Source organism: Osmerus eperlanus, chromosome 20 (genome assembly GCF_963692335.1).
Source record: "Osmerus eperlanus chromosome 20, fOsmEpe2.1, whole genome shotgun sequence".
In the NCBI taxonomy this organism is placed as follows: Eukaryota; Metazoa; Chordata; class Actinopteri; order Osmeriformes; family Osmeridae; genus Osmerus; species Osmerus eperlanus.
This window is the reverse complement of record NC_085037.1, coordinates 2,328,647-2,350,309: the sequence shown is the minus strand read 5'-3', so window position 1 is coordinate 2,350,309 and position 21,663 is coordinate 2,328,647. Positions and strand designations below refer to the sequence as shown.

At 44.2% G+C, this 21,663-nt stretch overlaps 1 protein-coding gene and 3 gene segments (V, D, J or C); 3 read left to right on the top strand and 1 right to left on the bottom strand.

Moving 5' to 3' along the window:
• Positions 1-903: 903 nt before the first annotated feature.
• LOC134006924 (Ig kappa chain V region 120-like) lies at positions 904-2,613 on the top strand. The segment is given in 3 exon segments: positions 904-907; positions 998-1,107; positions 2,298-2,613. Coding segments are annotated over 3 exon segments (330 nt in total).
• A 1,405-nt stretch (positions 2,614-4,018) lies between these two features.
• On the bottom strand, positions 4,019-5,933 carry LOC134006923 (Ig lambda chain C region-like). The segment is given in 3 exon segments: positions 4,019-4,610; positions 5,311-5,417; positions 5,929-5,933. Coding segments are annotated over 3 exon segments (432 nt in total).
• Positions 5,934-8,340: 2,407 nt separating this feature from the next.
• On the top strand, positions 8,341-9,017 carry LOC134006862 (Ig kappa chain V region K29-213-like). The segment is given in 2 exon segments: positions 8,341-8,460; positions 8,599-9,017. Coding segments are annotated over 2 exon segments (399 nt in total).
• Positions 9,018-12,746: 3,729 nt separating this feature from the next.
• On the top strand, positions 12,747-17,645 carry LOC134007045 (metalloreductase STEAP4-like). The gene is made up of 8 exons (XM_062446199.1): positions 12,747-13,007; positions 13,302-13,409; positions 13,533-13,603; positions 13,782-13,866; positions 16,154-16,432; positions 16,521-16,615; positions 16,886-17,039; positions 17,295-17,645. The coding sequence occupies exons 1-8, from the start codon at positions 12,807-12,809 to the stop codon at positions 17,631-17,633; spliced, it is 1,332 nt and encodes a 443-aa protein (XP_062302183.1). The 5' UTR covers positions 12,747-12,806; the 3' UTR covers positions 17,634-17,645.
• The last annotated feature ends 4,018 nt before the right edge of the window (positions 17,646-21,663 follow it).

Below are 21,663 nucleotides of genomic sequence, written 5' to 3'. Positions count from 1 at the left end.
TCCAGCATCATGTGACTTGGGTCTTTATCGTATTCCTACTCCATGTTTCAGGACCTACTCTGGTGAACCTCTCATGTGTCGTCCTCATCAGACTCCATGACAACAGCAGAGCCAGTGTCCAGCATTACATCCACTGTTAGTATTCCTCCATATTGTCCACAGGCTAGAGAGTAGCTGGGACAGTGATCCATGTTGTATATTCCTTTCTTCCACATGCTGATCCCAGACTTAACAGTGGGGGTGAAGTCACAGTGGACAGACTCCACTAGCAGAGAATCCCAGCAGCTTTAGTTGACACGAGTGTTCACTGACTGATTTGAGGAACTTAGTCCAAGCATGAGTGAACAGGCAGATGATAGAATACATGACCACATGAGGAAGACTATCTCTGCTGATGGTCTTGTTATCAAGATCAGAATGACAAGGAGACAGGTCAACAATGTTCATGTAGACAGAAGGTTATTGACATGAATGTCTGACTGTCCCTACATTTCCCCACACATTTCTCAATATGCTGTATACTCTACTTACATTATACACTTGTACTACACAGGACTGTTTTCAAATGTATCTAAATTAATTTGTAAATATGTTGTTGTGGTTATATATTACATCCATATAGACATAATGGGGAAGGATATTTGTGCAGATCTCCAGGGAACATCCCCAGTAACTGAAATAGATGACACATGCTGGATTTATTTGCATGCTGCATGTATGAGCTTCAGTAGTCTGGGAGTGTTTACATGTGAGTTCAACATTTCATGACTGAGAGCTGTTCTTCACACCAACTGAATCTACAACAACCATGACTTTGATTATCAGTGTTGTGTGGATCCTAACTCTCTTTATTCAGGGTAAAAAATCAAATACATTTTTTACAGAGGTGTTTACATAAACACTATGAGTCAGATGCTTTGCATGTGTAATTAAAGAGTAAACACATTTGAAATGTTGTAATTGTTCAACATTGTGACAAGGTCTTTCTCTTTTCCAGAGTCCAGAGGGCAGTACACAGTGACTCAGACTCCTGCAGTGGAAACTGTTCTCCCAGGACAGACAGTCTCTCTGCAGTGTAAAACCAGCAGTGATGTCCATACTTATTATGGAGGCATTTATTCTCATCTAGCCTGGTACCTCCAGACACCTGGAGAAGCTCCTAAACTCCTCATTTACTACACTACAACACTGGAGTCTGATACTCACTTACCTCACTTGGACCAATCATCACCTCCCATGGCTTCTCCTACCACTGCTACGCTGACGACACGCAGCTGTACCTGTCGTTTCCCCGGTCCGATCCGGGGATCTCAGCTAGGATTGAGGCCTGCCTCACAGACATCTCCGCCTGGATGACCGAGCACCACCTCCAGCTGAACCTCGCCAAAACATGTAAATAGCATGTGCTTCTGTTAACAGAGCCCCCGAAAAGAGATGGTGGCACGACACAGCTGCTACTCTGCACTAAATAAGCCTGCTGCATGCAGCCTCCTTAACATCCAAAAGATGAACGTTCTGACATTAACACAAATGAATCCAAATTCAAACAGGTTTCTGACATAGATGATACAACTTTGCGTTTACACTACAGAGAATCTAGCAACTACGCTAGAGCACAACAAGACCGTTGCTTTTTGTGTGAATATCATCACTGTTTGCTTTACTGAACAACAGGTCACTGATAATAAATATATCTCAGTAAATCACATGTATTCCGAGTCTGTTTGAAGAGAGATCTGCAATGTCAGTGGCGTCACTTTGAGATACTGAAACTGACCACTAGAGGGAGACAGAGACTGTGAGACACAACATCAAGCCTCAGTTCACACATCTCTTCAACTACAGTTTCTCTGTGGGTCCAAGAAAGTGTGTCTGAACAGAGAGGACACTTTGCATAGGCAGCACATGCTTCAGTGGTCTGGGAGTGTTTATAGTCCTGTGAGTTTAACACCTCATGACTGAGAGCTGTCCTTCATGACAACAGAACCCACAACAACCATGACTCTGATCACCATCTTCATCTGGACTGTAGCTGTCTACATACAGGGTAAGAGAGTTCTGTCATGAAAGATCAACTTCAGGATGACCTCTAATTATATATGTTTTCTGCAATGCGTATACTTTGTAGGATCGAGATGTATCCTTAATATTTGTGTCTCTTCTTTCATCTTCTCTCTTCACACCCAGAGTCCAGAGGGCAGTACACTCTGACTCAGACTCCTGCAGTGAAAGCTGTTCCTGCAGGAGATACAGTCTCTATAGGATGTAGAGTTAGCAGTCCTGTGCACAATAATAAATATCTACACTGGTACCTCCAGAGACCTGGAGAAGCTCCTAAACTCCTCATTTACCGTGCTACAACACGTCAGTCTGGGACTGAATCTAGATTCAGTGGTAGTGGATCTGGGAGTGACTTCACTCTGACCATCAGTGGAGTCAAGGCTGAAGATGCAGGAGATTACTACTGTCAGAGTTTACACTACCCTAACAGTGTCTGGGTGTTCACACAGTGATACAGAGCCGTACAAAAACCTCCCTCAGTCAGACTGCACAGTGACTGCACTGCTACAGCTGGGACCTACTGCAGGTGCTGAGGGGGAAGAGACAGTGACATGGAACACTGACTGGTCTTTGTTACACTGAGATGAATATATCAGTGATGCTCATATGTTAACTAACCCACCCTCATGTCAAAGCACTCCTTAAAACATGTACATTTGTTTAAGATCAAATTATGTCCAGCAATATTCATTATATAGCTGTTATAAAACATGTCCCTATTGACACACTGACTCATTCAGACTCAGTGTTGATCAGTGACTGAGAGCAGAACATCATCACTGCCGTCATCAAACTTTGTGTCGTTTTAGCTAATGAAGTTAAGATATGAAACCACTAATAGAAAAACAAAACACTTTCTGTTTATATTAGTGTGAAACCTGTCTCTACTGACTATCATTCAGACTTGGTGTTCATCAGAGACTGTTATACATTCATCTGGTTGATTAACTTTCCTGATACTGAAAATCTACTGCACAGTAATTACGTTGGATGTAATTTAAAAGGTTTACAAATTTAAAAAATACCACAATCATGCTAGTCTACATTGCTTATGATCATAATCCCTATCATGATCAACTCCTTTCTGCCTCTGTCATTGTCATATCTCATTTAAACCTCATGTGAGACCTCACCACACACTTCACCACACTGTCATCATGTTAACCAGTCATAAAGTGTTTTCTACATCAGATCACATGGTCCTGGTCTGACCTCTTACATGAAGACTTGAGAGGACGTCCCCACTTCCATTCCTGTGTAACATTCATCTCAGGCAGGAGTTAGATGACTCACTCTACCCCCTCCTCTCCCCCCTCAGTAATGAGACCAGCCCCCCCTCACACCTGGCCCAGTCCAGGGTAGTTTAGACTCAACTGTTCAGCTGTACATTAGGAGCTGTGGGAGTGAAAGTGAGATTTGCATCTTCAGGGTGGCTGGTTCTGCTACTCCCAGAATAGAGCAGCACTGTCACCAGATGCTCACCTGACCCCAGGGGATTAAGGGGGATTATCATCAGGGTCCCACAGATTCGGGACCATGTTGTATCACTGCACATTAAACTATTGTCTTTAATGACTGAATTCAAATGATGTTCAGATTGAACATGAGTGATTTTGGATGAGTCTGTCCTTACTGTGTGAACACAATCCCATGGTATCATGGTGGTAGAAGGTCAACTCTCCTGTAGAGCTGTATGCTGTGTCATGATGACAGATGAATATCGATGATGAATGGAACTTGACTGGTGTGTGGTCTATATCTGTTTACAGCCATGTACAATCATAGTATCAGCGAAACACTAATGTTTTATCATCTATCATTGTGTTTATTGTGTTGCTGATCTGATGATGATCTGATGAAAATACATTAATGCAATGAACTATTTCAATGTGCAATTCCATTTCATGATTACTCAATCAACATGTTAATGAATAAAGTCAAATTCCTTATTTTCAAATTCAAGAATACTTCTTTATTGTCCAACTAAAACAACAACATTCAAGCATCAAAGCAAAGCCAACGTACAGAGTGAATAGTGACCTCCAGCAGAACACATCGACACTAGAACTGATAACAGCTCAGTGGACAGAGAGCAGCGACACGTGGACTCTAGCAAAGCTCCCTGTTAGTCTGCATGGGAGCCATCAGGAGGACAGAGAACGGCTGAACACAGAACAGAGTCCCAGCAGAGGAAGCAGCCCCTCTCCACAGGGCTGGGTGAGCCTGGGGCTACTCTGAACACTGCTCTCTCTTCAGGGTGTGAGTGACCGTGGACTGGGAGCTCTGCTGGGCCTCACAGGTCACCTCCAGCACCCTGGCCCACTCCTGGGCAGTGAGAGTCAGGGTGCTGCTCCAGCTGTACTGGCCGTCCTTCTCCAGGAGCCCCCTGCTGGCCTCCTGGGTCTTCTTGCTGCTCCCGTCCACCTTCCAGCTGAGGGTCCAGTCTGAGGGGAAGCCCTGGTTGGCCAGACACATCAGCGTGGCCGTACTCTTACTGGACAGTTCCTCACTGGAGGGGGGCAGCACCGTCAGGGTGGGGGCACGGTTACCTGGAGACAAACACAATACGTCAGAATACAAACATACTCAGCAGTTTAAGAGATTGTCTTTGAAGACAGAGATGGACTTCTGCTATTTCAACCAAAGACTAATGCAATTACTTCTGGATTAATTACAAAATATCAATAAGTTATCATAGTGTGAACAAAGAAATGAAATCAAGTTAATACATGAACATGAGTCCATTTTTTGTCATACTGTACAAGGCAAAACAATGATGGTATTTTGGTGGGAAATGATCATTACTAAAATGGTCACAGTCGGTTTAAAACTAGCAGTTTGTATCAAAATAAGTCTGGCCAAATGAAAAAATCGAAATACATTTCATGAACTGACATTATAGATATTAACATATGATCATGCAGGTGCATAAATAACTCAAAAACAACATGTCAAATCTCATCAGACAATCAGTGCATCCACCCATGAACAAACATTAAGATGAAGTAAAAATCACAAACTAGGATTAAACAGTTGACATTTGTAATTTTACAGTATTCACCAGAAAATATAACCTTTTTTTTTTTAAATACCATCTCTGAGTATTTGAAGGTTTAACCATGTTGGTTTCAATTTGAAAATTACAAAAAAAGAGGCCACTTTTGGAAATAATTCTTAAAACCTGAAAATGTCTATGAAGAATCAAGCATTCAAAAAGTGAAATCCCTTTCAGTAAAGATTGTTACTTACTTCCAACATCCAGTCTGGTACCTCCACCAAAAGTGTACCACAGTGATTCAACCTCTATTACTGCCCGTACAAAAACCTCCCTCCTATTGCTGCTGGATTCACCACAGCTTAGTTAGACTTTAGTTTCTTTGTTAAAGCATCAAGAATACTTTCTCAATGACTGCTTTTAGCTCATTTTCAGAATCGTGAAAAAGCTTTAGATTTCTTCATGTGTTTTCATTTTAAGCTTGAAATCTAGTTTTTCAGAATTTTCTAAATGGTTGAAAAAAATAACTATCTTCAGAGAAGTGACACTCAGTATTGATGTCAAGACATATTTAGTTAAATACAGAGAAGATTCAATCTTGTTCAGATACTTACTTCCAACATCCAGTCTGGTACCTCCACCAAAAGTCCACCACAGTGATTGACTCTGGTTAAGTCGTCGTACAAAAACCTCTCTGTGTTTTGATGCTGCATCTCTACCAGAGCACACAGCTGCTGTCTGCTTCAACCTGGACTCACACAACACAACACTGTACTACAGCAGACTACACAATCCTGCACTACACTCTCTTCAACAGCAGCTGAGGCTCTGTCTCCAGCATCATGTGACTTGGGTCTTTATCGTATTCCTACTCCATGTTTCAGGACCTACTCTGGTGAACCTCTCATGTGTCGTCCTCATCAGACTCCATGACAACAGCAGAGCCAGTGTCCAGCATTACATCCACTGTTAGTATTCCTCCATATTGTCCACAGGCTAGAGAGTAGCTGGGACAGTGATCCATGTTCTTTCTTCCACATGCTGATCCCAGACTTAACAGTGGGGGTGAAGTCACAGTGGACAGACTCCACTAGCAGAGAATCCCAGCAGCTTTAGTTGACACGAGTGTTCACTGACTGATTTGAGGAACTTAGTCCAAGCATGAGTGAACAGGCAGATGATAGAATACATGACCACATGAGGAAGACTATCTCTGCTGATGGTCTTGTTATCAAGATCAGAATGACAAGGAGACAGGTCAACAATGTTCATGTAGACAGAAGGTTATTGACATGAATGTCTGACTGTCCCTACATTTCCCCACACATTTCTCAATATGCTGTATAATCCACTTACACTTACACTTAGTTGTCTGCAGCTTTCACTTTCATGTCATACAACTTGGCCACCTGGGTCTTCTCCATCTCTCTTACTCCTTCTCCTTCTCCTCCTCCTCCCTCTCTTTCTCCTTTTGTCCTTTCTTCTTGGGTTGTTCTGCCTCTTCTGTTGCCTTGTTCTCAAGCTCCTTCTTGTCTCCATCTCACCTCCATCCCTGGTCTCTTCTCTTCTCTTTGCCTTCTCTCCTCCATTTGTATTTCCTCCCTCTGTCTCTCCTTCATGACTCTCTCCTGCTCTGATCTGTCCAACTCGTCTGCATGCTTTGGATCATCCATCTCTTGCTCAACGAGCCTCTGTCCAGCAGCCTTTGAACACTGTACAAGATCAAGTTCTCTCTGCAGGGACTCAGGGACTCTGTCTGTCTGGACTGGTCCTATTCATGTTCCTGAAGTCTTTTAATGTCTCTCTGGTTTTCTTGAAGTCTTTCAGATTCCTTCTCCAGGCTTTCTTGATGTCTCTCTTCCTCACTCTCCCGTTCTCTCTGCCTCATCCGTCTGCTGTCTCTCCTGCTTGTGCTTTCTTTCTGTCCCTCCCTTTATTCAAGTTCCCACCTCAGTTCTCTTTCAAGTCTTTCAATCACCCTCTGAAGGTCGTCTTTTGGTCTTTTTGTCTTCTCTCTATATTCATTTCGCTCTCTCCCTCTCCTTCTCTTGTCGCTCCTATTCTTGCAGACTTTCCATATCTCTCTGTCTGTAATCCAATTCAGGTGTTTCAACTTCCCTTGTCAGTGCTTCTTTTTCTCTTGCGCCCTCCATCCCATTTGGCATCACTGTCTATATTTGTCTGTCTTTCAAGTTCCCTCTTAGATCCTCTCTCTGTCTTGCATCCTCTCTCTCGCTCTCTTTCTATTTGTTTACGTCTTTCCTCCTCCTCCTGGAGCTCCTGTGCTCGTCGTCTTTCCAGATCTCTCCGTCGGTCATTCTCTCTCTCAAGTTGTCTTTGCAGGTCCTCCCTGTCCGTGTCCACAGGCTTTCGTCTCTCCTTTTGTCTCCCAGTCTGTCTTTGCCTCAGCTGTCCTTCTCTCCTTTCCCTCTCTCTCTCTCTGTCTCATGCTCTCTTTGTCTTTCTAACTCTTGCCCTTTCCTCCGTCTCTCCGTTTCTTGCCTTTCCAACATCTCTCTGTTTTCCTGCTTAGCGTCGTGACTCTGCATTGATTCTTTCATCAGCTGTCCGTCCGTCACCAGTTCACCTGCGTATCTCTGTTAGCTCGTTAGCAAAGGGGAGATGGGCCTCGAGACCTGCGCACAAATGTAGCTCACAAGCTGAGCATAGAACAACATCAGTGTTCACTCGGTTCAGGATTCCCAGGAAAACATTATGAGTGAAGTTACCTAGATAGCATGTGCTTCTGTTAACAGAGCCCCCGAAAAGAGATGGTGGCACGACACAGCTGCTACTGTGCACTAAATAAGACTGCTGCATGCAGCCTCCTTAACATCCAAAAGATGAGCATTCTGACATTAACACAAATGAATCATTTCTAACAGGTTTCTGACATAGATGACACAACTTTGTGTTTACAATACAGATAATCTAGCAACTACACTAGAGCACAACAAGACCGTATCTTTTTGTGTGAATATCATCACTGTTGGCTTTACTGAACAACGGGTCACTGATAATAAATATATCTCAGTAAATCACATGTATTCCGAGTCTGTTTGAAGAGAGATGGAGTCTGCAAAGTCAGCGGCATCACTTTGAGTCCACCCACAGACTGAGATACTGACAATGACCACTAGAGGGAGACAGAGACTGTGAGACACAACATCAAGCCTCAGTTCACACATCTGTTCAACCACAGTTTCTCTGTGGGTCCAATAAAGTGTGTCTGAACAGAGAGGACACTTTGCATAGGCAGCACATGCTTCAGTGGTCTGGGAGTGTTTATAGTCCTGTGAGTTTAACACCTCATGACTGAGAGCTGTTCTTCATGACAACAGAACCCACAACAACCATGACTCTGATCACCATCTTCATCTGGACTCTAGCTGTCTACATACAGGGTAAGAGAGTTCTGTCATAACAGATCAACTTCAGGATTACCTCTAATTATATATGTTTTCTGCAATGCGTATACTTTGTAGGATCGAGATGTATCCTTAACATTTGTCTCTTCTTTCATCTTCTCTCTTCACACCCAGAGTCCAGAGGGCAGTACACTCTGACTCAGACTCCTGCAGTGAAAGCTGTTCCTGCAGGAGATACAGTCTCTATAGGATGTAGAGTTAGCAGTCCTGTGTACAATAATGGTGGTAATCACTATCTAGCCTGGTACCTCCAGAAACCAGTAGAAGCTCCTAAACTCCTCATTTACTCCGCTACAACACGTCAGTCTGGGACTCCATCTAGATTCAGTGGTAGTGGATCTGGGAGTGACTTCACTCTGACCATCACTGGAGTCCAGGCTGAAGATGCAGGAGATTACTACTGTCAGAGTTTACACAGTGATAGTGTGTTCACACAGTGATACAGAGCCGTACAAAAACCTCCCTCAGTCAGACTGCACAGTGACTGCACTGCTACAGCTGGGACCTACTGCAGGTGCTGAGGGGGAAGAGACAGTGACATGGAACACTGACTGGTCTTTGTTACACTGAGATGAATATATCAGTGATGCTCATATGTTAACTAACCCACCCTCATGTCAAAGCACTCCTTAAAACGTTTTAGCTAATGAAGTTAAGATATGAAACCACTTATGGAAAAACAAAACACTTTCTGTTTATATTAGTGTGAAACTAATTTAAAAGGATTACAAATATAAAAAATACCACAATTATGCTAGTCTACATTGCTAATGATCATAATCCCTATCATGATCAACTCCTTTCTGCCTCTGTCATTGTCATATGTCTCATTGAAACCTCATGTGAGACCTCACCACACACTTCACCACACTGTCATCATGTTAACCAGTCATAAAGTGTTTTCTACATCAGATCACATGGTCCTGGTCTGACCTCTTACATGAAGACTTGAGAGGACGTCCCCACTTCCATTCCTGTGTAACATTCATCTCAGACAGGAGTTAGATGACTCACTCTACCCCCTCCTCTCCCCCCTCAGTAATGAGACCAGCCCCCCCTCACACCTGGCCCAGTCCAGGGTAGTTTAGACTCAACTGTTCAGCTGTACATTAGGAGCTGTGGGAGTGAAAGTGAGATTTGCATCTTCAGGGTGGCTGGTTCTGCTACTCCCAGAATAGAGAAGCACTGTCACCAGATGCTCACCTGACCCCAGGGGATTAAGGGGGATTATCATCAGGGTCCCACAGATTAGGGACCATGTTGTATCACTGCACATGAAACTATTGTCTTTAATGACTGAACTCAAATGATGTTCAGATTGAACATGAGTGATTTGGGATGAGTCTGTCCTTACTGTGTGAACACAATCCCATGGTATCATGATGGTGCAAGGTAAACTCTCCTTTTCTGCAATATTTATGGGAATACTTGTGGGAAATTCTGTTTTTAACTCACATCTTTGTTCTTCCAAGGAAACCATTGCCATCTCTCAAACCCCTCCAATTGGACCTGTGATCTGAGGTTGTTCTTCACGTATAGATTAGTAAAACTCTTTAGTTTATTAATACAAAAAAGTACTTTCTAAGTCCTGAAGACAGAAAACATATTTTTGGATATGAAGAAGCTTATGTGCATAACAGTCACCTCATCTCTAATCTGGAGTCGCCCTCTGACATTTACCACACATCTCAATGGCATGTGACTCCAACGTGTACTTAAACATGTGCGTGAAATGCCACAAGATGTTCCTGGATCACTATGCAGTCCAAGTGCTGCTGTGCCCCTGGACACTGACCAGATCTCACGATGTTCTACAGGAACGCTGGTACCATCTGCAGACTTCTGTAGGACATTTCTATTAAATCTTTCTTTCTTGCATGTGTGTGTGTGTGTTTGTTTGTGTATGTGGAAAGGATGTTAATGTGATTAGCATTTGAGGTTCCCTGAGGTGATATTTCCTTTGAGGACAACATTAAACAAACACCATGTCCTCAAAGTAAGTGACTGCTGCAGCAGATGTCTTCCTATGAAGAGAAAGAGACAGAGAGATAGATACCTTGAAGGCACTGATGAAATGACTCATTTGTGTGAATTTGCTTTCAGGCTTCCGCTCTGCCTGAATAGCCATCTTAAAGGTTACGATTGTGATCTCCCCAGAGCACACATTAAAGCCTAAGTCATGGACTTTCTGTGTAAGCACCGCCACAGCAGGTAAACTGTGCTAGCGAGACTAGCTGTATGTTTAAAGCCTCATTCGTCTCTGTGGAACCCAACGTCTACAAAAGAAACCAATGTTAGTCCACCTGAGGTGACCCCTACATTTGACATCCCGTCCTCAATGACAGTTTAACACGCTGTTTGGTCGTTGGCTCTGGACAGTAGATGCTAGATTAGGAGGAAGTTATCTTGACTCCCAACCGCAGTAGTTCTGTGTTCTAATTTGCTTTGATTTTTTACTGTTGCTTGCTTTTCTACAGGTACACTTGCACTTATAGCGACTCATGTTGTTTAATTGTAACTTGCTCAACTACATGTTCTTATGGTTCTTCCCTTTGGCACTTCTTTTTGGTTGTTCACAATATGTGCTTCATGTTTTGGCTACCCGCAATGTTTTTGGGGCTATCTTGCTGTTATTATCAGTGACCTATGCACTTTGTAAAGCTCTCTCTTGGAAGTCGCTTTGGATAAAAGCGTCTGCTAAATGAATACATGTAAATGTAATCCGCATGCCATTTTGCCTGCAAGACACAGCCAAACTCTGTCACACATTCAAAGACACACTCATTATGCCCCCACACACACGTAGACAGACGTAATCTACAGAACATACAGGAAGCAGTTTTATACGTCTTCTTCTATGAGAACTCTGATTTCTGAACTTTGATTTGCTGTATGACAACATATCTTACCATCACAATTCGAATGGATTCTGGCTCTCTTTATTAGATAAGTCAATACCGTTGGTCTAAAATGATTAGCTGTCAGTGTAATTTGCCTCAATAGCTGCAAAGATCAATAAGTACAGATAATCATCAACGATTTGATGCGTTTGTGCTTTTCTCTCTCTCTCTCTCTCTCTCTCTCTCTCTCTCTCTCTCTCTCTCTCTCTCTCTCTCTCTCTCTCTCTCTCTCTCTCTCTCTCTCTCTCTCCTACTTACACACACATACACATGCACATGTGATAAAAGATAAGGATGTGTAATCTGTGTAAGTATGATAGTATGATATCGTATGATAGTAAATAAAGGAAAGTTTGACTGTGCATGTAAGAGAGTATACCAGTTTATGTGCAAGAGTATAATGGTGTATATGTGAGAGTATAATGGTATATATGAACAGGGATGGGCAGGTCCTTCCTGGTGATGGGGCCCTGTGGAAGAGGGGCAGGGACATGCAGCACTGTCAAACTGTCTGCATGGCGTTGTATGGGAATGTTTTGGAGAGGGAAACAGTTCATGTTTCTGGGAGTCTATTTTGATGAGAGGTTGACCTGGGCTGGTCTTATTGGAAAATAAGTTTCCAGTGATTACGTAATGTTCTGTGTTTTATGACAGGGATGGATTGGGGAGCCACTAGGGCCTCTATGAAAATGTATGTACTCCCTTGTTAGAACAGTAATAGACTCTGAAGGTCTTTCCCATGGGTCTACAGCCTGTAATTTTGTTGCATATTTTTTATATGTTTTGAGAGTGTGAGAGCATTTTGCAAACAGAATTAGTCATTAGTCAGTGAGTTTCAGTTTTTGCCAGTGTGTTAACTGTTTTGAAAATATGAGACAAATGTGGACAAATGTGTTTCGAGAAAAATTGTAGTGAGGGATGGACCAAGCATGCCAAAAGGCTGTATTGCCCAAGATGACATAAGATATAATATGGATGAGAACATTTATTAATCTCTTTATTAAATCAGTCAATACCGTTGGTCTAAAATGATTAGCTATCAGTATAATTTGCCTCAATAGCTGCAAAGATCAATAAGTACAGATAATCATCAATGACGTGATGCGTTTGTGCTTTTCTCTCTCTCTCTCTCTCTCTCTCTCTCTCTCTCTCTCTCTCTCTCTCTCTCTCTCTCTCTCTCTCTCTCTCTCTCTCTCTCTCTCTCTCTCTCTCTCTCTCTCTCTCTCTCTTTCCTACTTACGCGATAAAAGATAAGGTTGTGTAATCAGCGCTGTCGACACATTGTTGATGAGTTTTATCTTGTGGAAGGATGTCTCGGAAGGACAAGGTCAAGGATCACATGGTGTAACTGGATGGAACAGGGTTTGGCTTCGGACAGACATCCACCCAGCCCTCTCACTAACCCTCAGCTCACTTGCCAGCATGCACATGGAGGAGAAGACCGAGTGTGTGTCCCTGCCTCCGCAGGGCCCCCCGGGCCCCCCTAAGTGTGAGCTGGTGTGCATCTTTGGGACGGGGGACCTGGGCCGTTCTCTGGGCCAACGTCTTCTCCAGGCAGGCTACACGGTGGTGTTTGGTAGCAGGAGACCCCACAGCTGTGGCCCTCTGCCCCAGGGAGCACAGGTACCTGTCTGACTGACTGCCTGTTGGTCTGTCTATATGTCTGTCTGTCTATATGTCTGTCTGTCTGGCTGGCTGGCGGTCTGACTGTTGATCTGTTGGCCTGTCTGTCTGGCTGTCTGGCTGGCTGGCTGTTGGTCTGACTGTTGATTTGTTGGCCTCTCTGTCTGACTGCCTGTCTTTGCCTGTCTGTCTGTTTGTTTACATGCATGTTTGCTTACTGGTTTTGTACATGTCGTCATGTTAATGATGCATGAACTTGCGTGAACTTGAACATGTGTTACTGTACATTTCCAGGTCAAGGTTCATGCAGCAGCTGCCCAGTCAGCCAAGCTGGTCTTCATAGCTGTCCACAGAGAACACTATGACTTCCTGGAGTCTCTAAGAGCACAGCTAAAGGGGAAGGTCAGCTCTCAATAGCCTCATGTCCTCCTCATGAATATTAATCGTCTTTGATAATCTCATTGGAGAACATCAGCTGTTTGTGATTGAGGTGGTCTGATGATGGATGTCCTGATTGGATGGCAGATGTTGGTGGACATCAGTAACAACCAGAAGAAAGACCAATACCCTGAGGCCAATGCAGAGTACCTGCAGAGGTGAGGAACACACACAAAAGTAATATACAATGTACTTTGACTCTGTATAGACTCATTTCTAAGAGGTGATGTGTGTGTTTGTGGATATGTATGTGTTCCTGTGTGCTTTTCTATGTGTGTGGGTGTGTGTGTGTTGGTGTGTGTGTGTGTGTGTGTGTGTGTTGACGTTTCTCACCAGACTGGTCCCTGGAGCATCAGTGGTCAAAGGCTTCAACACCCTGTCTTCCTGGTCTCTGCTGAATGGCCCACTGGAGGGGAAACAGGTAGGAGTGTAGGAGAGGAAGGGGCTGAGAGAAGAGAGAGAGAAAGAGAGAGAGAGAGAGAGAGAGAGAGAGAGAGAGAGAGAAAGACAGAGAGAGAGAGAGAGAGAGAGAGAGAGAGAGAGAGAGAGAGAGAGAGAGAGAGAGAGAGAGAAAGACAGAGAGAGAAAGACAGAGAGAGAGAGAGAGAGAGAGAGAGAGAGAGAGAGAGAGAGAGAGAGAGAGAGAGAGAGAGAGAGAGAGAGAGAGAGAGAGAGAGAGAGAGAGAGAGAGAGAGAGAGAGAGAGAGAGCAGGGAAGGGAAGGGAAGGGGGCCATATAAGGGGTGGGCGAGGGAGAAAGAGACAGAGACAGGGAAAAGATATGGGTACAGTCTGAACCCGTTAGGGTTTTTGGTTCACTAAGAATAGAGTACTTGTGATTATCCTGTATGGTTGAGGCTGTGTGGATCACTGCAGTTTGTTTTGTTTTCATTGTGTTCCCCTGACAATGATTGATTGATTGACTTTATTGATCCCACACCGGGGAAATGTCCCTACAACAGCCGATTTAAATAGAAAAAGAAAAAGACATCAAAATGATGAAGAAATCAGAAAATATAAATATAAAACAATGCAAAGGACGTACAGAAACATACACCTATGCACAAAAATATACACTTAAAAGCTGTGTTTACTAGTAATGCAGTTTACATTGATTAATGACAGTGGACACATTTGTGCACATGTTGGTTAACGGTCTGATGGCAGAGGGGATGCAGGACCTACGGAACCGTTCTGTTTTACATTTCGAGTGCCGCAATGTATGATGAAGCGAGGATAGCATGAATACTAACTAAACACACACACACGTTGTAGGTAAACACGCATGTGCACACACTGACTGGGGCGGCTGTGGCTCAGGGGGTAGAGAGGGTTGTCTGTTAATCGCAAGGTTGGCGGTTCGATCCCCGACTCCTCCTAGGTCATGTGCCGAAGTATCCTTGAGCAAGACTCTGAACCCCAAGTTGCTCCCGATGGGTAGGCCGGCGCCTTGCATGGCAGCTCGCTGCCGTCGGTATGTGTGAGTATGAATGGGTGAATGAGAGGCAAACATTGTAAAGCGCTTTGAGTGCTGCTAAGGTAGAAAAGCGCTATATAAATGCAGTCCATTTACCATTTACTGACACACGCACATGCACACCCCAAGGCACACTTAAGTACAGTATACACATGCTCACACAAACGTTGTGTTGCAGAGATGAGACCAACATTCCAGCCTCAGTTCCAGAACTTCGGAGAGAAAACACAAACGCGTTCAACCCTCCCACATTCTCATCACACACACATACACTCATCATAGACACATACACACTGATCACAGATACACAAAAACACAGTCACACACTTAAACATACGCACACACAAGCACACACACATTATCACTCACATCCTACTGTACAGGGCTGTTGTTTGTGTGTTTGCGTGTAAATGTGTGTGGGCGCACGCGCGTGTGTGTTACTCCCTGGCTGGCGATTTGATTAGATCCACGGTGGGGTTGTGCTTGCGTCACATTCACATTCAGATAGTGGTCTTGTCTGTCCCCTCATCCTCTGCTGTGTCTGCCGCTGTCATAGAGTAGGACATGGCTGAGTGCCTAGTCCACTTACACACACCTGTGGAAAACTGTACACACACACACACACAAACACACACACATTCACACCCAGAAAGAACAACACAGTAGATTTACATAAACACGTAGTCTAAAGACATTTTTTTCACAATCTTCAGTTTCTCTAGAGTTTGGTTTGTGGGTTAAGATGCCTGGTCTGTCAGTATGTTGGCAGGTTCTGAAACAGCCATATAGGGGTCAATTCACTTTTCCAGAATTGAAAGTGATTTCATTTCTTCAAATTGTGCAAATGTTTCAAAACACATTTAAAAATAAGATCAATAATACATTTTAATGCCTTTTTCAGTTTTGTACGTGTGGGTGTATGTGTTCCAGAAGGATGCATTAATTGTAGATGCACAATGTATAACTGATGCCCAGTGACTGTGTGTGTGTGTGTGTGCGTGTGTGTGTGTGTGTGTGTGTGTGTGTGTGTGTGTGTGTGTGTGTGTGTGTGTGTGTGAATGTGTATGTGTGCAGGTGTGCTTGCGTGTGTGTCTTCCAGAGGTATGCATCAATTGTATAGCTGACACCCTGTGTCTGTGTGTGTGTGGGTGGGAGTGTGCATGTGTGTGTGTTCCAGAAGTATACACCAATGGCATAGCCGATGCCCTGTGTCTCTGTGTGTGTTTCTTCAGGTGTTAGTGTGTGGGGACAGTGCGGAGGCCAAGCAGGGCGTGGTGGAGCTAGCCACCAGGCTGGGCCTCAGCTCACTGGACCGGGGCTGCCTCTCCTCAGCTAGGGAGCTGGAAGACATCCCCCTGCAGCTGTTCCCTCAGTGGAGGCTCCCCCTGCGCCTGGCCGTCGGCCTCACCGCCTCCTTCTTCTTCTACCTGCTCACCAGAGACGTCATCTACGCATACGCCACCAAGGGCAAAGACGTCTCCTTCAGAATCGTGGTCTCCCTGGCCAACAAGGTAGCACACAGCTACAGTCTGATTTCGATGGCTGTTTTCCAGCTTGGTGATCTAATCCGTGTGTGTTTGTGTGTGTGTGTGTGAGAAGGTGTTCCCCATCGTGTCTCTGATAATGCTGTCTTTGTGTTACCTGCCCGGTGTTCTGGCAGGGATCCTGCAGCTCTACAGAGGGACCAAGTACATGTCAGACACCTGCTGGATGCTCAGCACTGATGGGGCTCTTTTCAGACAGGGTATTGGTTAGACCTGTGACTCTAAATCACAGTCCTCATGCCCCCCTGCCACATGTTTCAGATGTTTCCCTGCTCCAACACACCTGATTCAAATGAATGGGTCAGTATTAAGCTCAGCAGAATCAGGTGTGTTGGAGCAGGGAAACATCTAAAACATGCAGGGCAGGGGGGCACAAGGATTGAGAGCCACTGGGTGAGACAGACCGTGATGTGTTTACAGGCGATTCCCTGATTGGCTGGACCGCTGGATGCTGTGCAGGAAGCAGCTGGGTCTGCTGGCGTTGGGCTTTGCCTTCCTACATGTCATCTACACTCTGATCATCCCCATTCGCTACTCTGTCAGACACACCCTCATCTCCCGGGTGGTCAACGAGGTACAGTATGCAATGGTGCAAACCGTGTTCAACTGGTAGGAGGTCTGCTGCTTAAAGGTCTATCTATCTGTCCATCCATCCATCTATCATCTGTCTCTCTCAATCTTTCTCTGTATTTGTCTGTCTCAACCTATCTCACTCTGTCTCTCTCAATCTTTCTTCCTCTCTCTCTCTCTTTCTCTCTGTCTCTCTGTCTCTCTCAATCTCTCTCCCTCCCTCTCTTTCTCTCTCCCTCATTCGTGATCTCTCTGTCAGATGAAGAACAACAACAAGAGCACTCCTTTTGACTTTGACAACACGGAGGCCTGGGCCACGGACTCCTTCTACATGCTGGGAGTGTTGGGGTTCTCTCTCTACATCCTGCTGGGTCTCACCTCTCTACCCTCGGTGGGCGCCACTCTCAACTGGAGCTGTGCAGGTTTGTGTGTGTATGTGTGTACAGTGTGTGCGTGTATGTTCATGTGTGTAGGTGTGCGTGCATGTTGGTGGCTGTGTGTGTGTGTGCGCCAGCCTGTTCATTGCAATACACTGTTATTCTCTCTTATCAGTCATCTACAGTTGCACTACCGACTGTTGATATTATACATTGCCTAATGTATAATTGAAAGTGACATTCAAGTTTTCCAATACTCACCATACTAACCATATAAAGTTAACTGGGCTCCCCAGAGCCCAGTTAACTGTAATTCAGACAGGGTGGGAAAAGTCTGCCAACTGTAGCTTTGTACTTTAAATGCTAAGATATTCATTAACCCTTGTGTTATCTTCGGGTCATTCTGACCCATCAGTCATTGTGACCCACCGTCGTATTGCGACAGATTTACCGCATACAAAGACAAAGTGAAGCATTTTCTTTTAACCGTTGGGCTGTCTCAGACCCCCCACATTGCAAAGGTTAAAAGAAAATTATTTTAATTTGTTTTTGTATTGGGTAAAATTGGGTAAACACAACGATGGTTCGTTATGAACCTTTGGGTCATGTGACCCGAAGGCAGCACGAGGGTTAAGCAGAATTATGGTACCTGGAAAAAGCAGAGCATGTTCACTCAGGTCACATGTTCCACTATTTTGAAGGTCAGTTCCACTGAGAAAACAGCTGGAGAGGTGTGTGTGCATGTGGGTATTTCTGTTTGTGTGAGCATGTGTGTGTGCATGCGTGTGCGAGTGTGTGTGCATGCATGCGTGCATGTGTGTTTGTGTGTTTGTGACATATACCTGTGTGAGTTATTTGTGAAACACACTTCTGTCTCCACCCCTGCAGTCCAAGTTGGGCCACCTTACCTTGCTGCTCTGCACAGCCCACGCCTACCTGTATGGCTGGGACAGGTTCTTGCGTTCCTCCACCTACAAGTGGTGGACCCCTCCAGGCCACATGCTGTGTCTGGTGCTGCCCACCGTGGTGCTGGTGCTCAAGCTGCTGCTCATCAGCCCCTGTGTGGAGCGCAGCCTCAGTCGCATACGGCAGGGCTGGGAGAGGGGGCAGTCTGAGGGGGCTGGCTGGAGAGCAGGGGAACAGCATCCATCTCTAAGACACCAGCCTCCATTCCCAGTAACAGGGACATTTCCAATTACATTTTGTGGGTTTCAACTGGACAGGGGAGGAATGCATCATCTTTGGTGCACTATCCGTTACCCCCCCCCCCCCCTTACACACACACACAACCATACCCACTGTGTGTAAACATTTTACATTTACATTTAGTCATTTAGCAGACGCTCTTATCCAGAGCGACTTACAGTAAGTACAGGGACATTCCCCCGAGGCAAGTAGGGTGAAGTGCCTTGCCCAAGGACACAACGTCAGTTGGCATGACCGGGAATCGAACTGGCAACCTTCGGATTACTACTATCCTAAGATGACCTAGCTGACTAAGAACTGACATTGGGGAACCTCCAATATACGAGACAGAAATAGACCAGCACAGATAAAACTAAATACCGACTGACGGAAACCTGGACTTCAGTCGGTTATGACTGATAAGAAAGAACCAAACAGCTGATAAACTGACGCAGGCAACCAAGAGAGATAACAGGAATAAGCCACATATGCCATGTATGCCAATGTTCGATTGAAGGAGTGTCTTATGAAAAGGATATAAAAATGTCTGTCGCCTATGCTTAGCCAGGCTTTCTACCGCAGAGAGCCCATGTTTGTATCTTTGATGAGATAAATAAAGAATTGCATTTGAACTTGGAAACCAGCCTGATTCCCGCGCCTCGTTGAGAAAGCAACCTTTTTGGCTAAAAAGCCACAACATTGTCATGGCATACCAAAGACATCTGTGTTTTTAAACTACCAAGGCGAAATGCACACACCGTCAGAAATATGCCTCATTACATGGCAAAGACCCCCAAAAAGCAACTAACGTTTTGGATCATTGGGCTCTCTCTCTCTCTCACAGTGAGCTGAGTCAAACGAGCCGGCTCACGACAAAGAGCCGGAATGCCCATCACTACTGGTCAAGGTTAGGGTTGGTTGGCAGTAATTTAGCCATTTTATTGATGCTTTATTGAGAATATATAGATTATTTATAAATAATCTACAGATTGACAAACGTATAGCTAGCCATTGTCACGGCCACAGCCGTGCCCCCCTGTTGTTTTTGGTTTTGCCCTGCCCTAGTGTTTCCCTGTCTCATTGTCTTCACCTGTGTCTCGTTCAGTTCTCGTTAACTTTCATTGTGTCGTTTGGTTCTGTGTATTTGGGTTCCTGTTTTGTGACCAGTCTTTGTCTTGTCCTTACTACCCGTGTTATGTGAGTACCCTTTCTGTATCCCTGGCTTTTTCAAGAATAAACCCTTTGTTTTCGACATGGCTGCGTATTCCCTTGCCTTTGGGTCCTACCCGTCCACTCATCATGACAGCCATCACTTGGCTAGCATTAAGACTAGAGCTAACTCATGAAAGAGTGCTGCTGCCGCTCCTTGATGGCGCACCTGATCCCGGTCTGAAGAGCCGGCGCATTTCGTCGTCAACGTTAGAGCTGGAGTCAGAAATAGCCCCTGTAGATGTTGTGTTTGATCTAACATGTCTGATAATGACGCCACAGCATTTGGAGTATTTTAAATGGTGTTAATTAGTCCAATGGCTTCATTCAGCTGACCACTGTCTGCTATCTTGTCATGTCACTCTTGATATGGAAGGTGGGTGTTAGTTACATATACCCGAAATCCTTCTTCTTCATGTGTAAGCCAATCAGGAACTGAGAATTCAGTACTACTTCCTTTTCAATCAAACAGCCTTCCGTTTCAAACTCTCTCAAATAGACAAGTATTCTCTCTTACACATCCTGTTATTCTCTTACATTTACACAGTAACTATGATTCTTACATAAAACTATTCTTATTCACATAGACTATTAATCTTACTTACATATTCTATCATTCTGTTTGACACATACTATTTGTCTCTCTTACATATTTTCATACTTTAGTATGATGGTGCATATAAGAGGTAATAGCAATCTGTAAGTATGATATTGTATGATAGTAAATAAAGGAAAGTTTGACTGTGCATGTAAGAGAGTATGCCAGTTTATGTGCAAGAGTATAATGGTATATATGAACCGGGATGGGCAGATCCTTCCTGGTGATGGGGCCCTGTGGAAGAGGGGCAGGAACATGCAGCACACTGTTACAGGAAACAGGAAGTGATAGAGGTGGTGGAACACTGGTCCCTGCAGCCACTAGGGCCTCTATGAAGACATACTGTAAGTACTCCCTGTTTAGAACAGTAATAGACTATGGATGTCTTTCCCATGGGTCTACAGCCTGTTCTTCTCTGGCCAAGCTAGACAATTCAGAGTTCTAAGATGGTGGTCCTGATGTGTTACAGGTGGAAATGGGAGACATCATAGCATTTGAAGAGACATCAGTTGGCAATGGCACACTGGGTTAATCTATGGTACATGGGTGGATCCCATCTGACCAGAGGGATACTACAGAATGAGATACTAGATAGGAGCCCCCCACAGATCACTGTGTATTACCTTTATCCAAGTTTATAGTACACAAGTACATATGGTGACATTTGGGAGTTATGAAATTAATTCATTTGACTGTCGTGTTTCTGTATGTGTGTGTGTGTGTGTGTGTGTGGGTCCCTAGAAGTTATTGCAAATTAAGACTCAAAACATATGTTTAGTAAATGTCAGTTGAAGGTTTGTCACTGATATGGCCAGTTTAAGCTAGTTAAAATACATTGAAACAGTCTTAAAAATGTAGTTCATATTGCTACCTTTCTCAAAGATAGTACAATGAACAATAATACAAAATGTCATATTATGGAAGTTATAGGTATTATGAGTATGAATGTTATCCAGTATGCTTGCACATGGATACATATCCAATTACACCCAGAGTAAGAGTTGCAGAAAAAAAGGAGACATGTTTATTGGGACTTTCAGAGGCGTGAGACCTTGCTAGTCCAAGGAGGACAACTCTCCAGGCTCCCCAGGACTTCTCCATCTGAATCTGAGGACAGAAATACCAAGGGTCCCCGAAATCAAAGATGGAATACACAGAATGTGATGTCTTAATGTCACAACATTAAGTATTATAATTCTACAAAGACACAAACTAGGAGAGAGAGTCAGACCGAGAGATGGAAACTGCACCTTGATCCT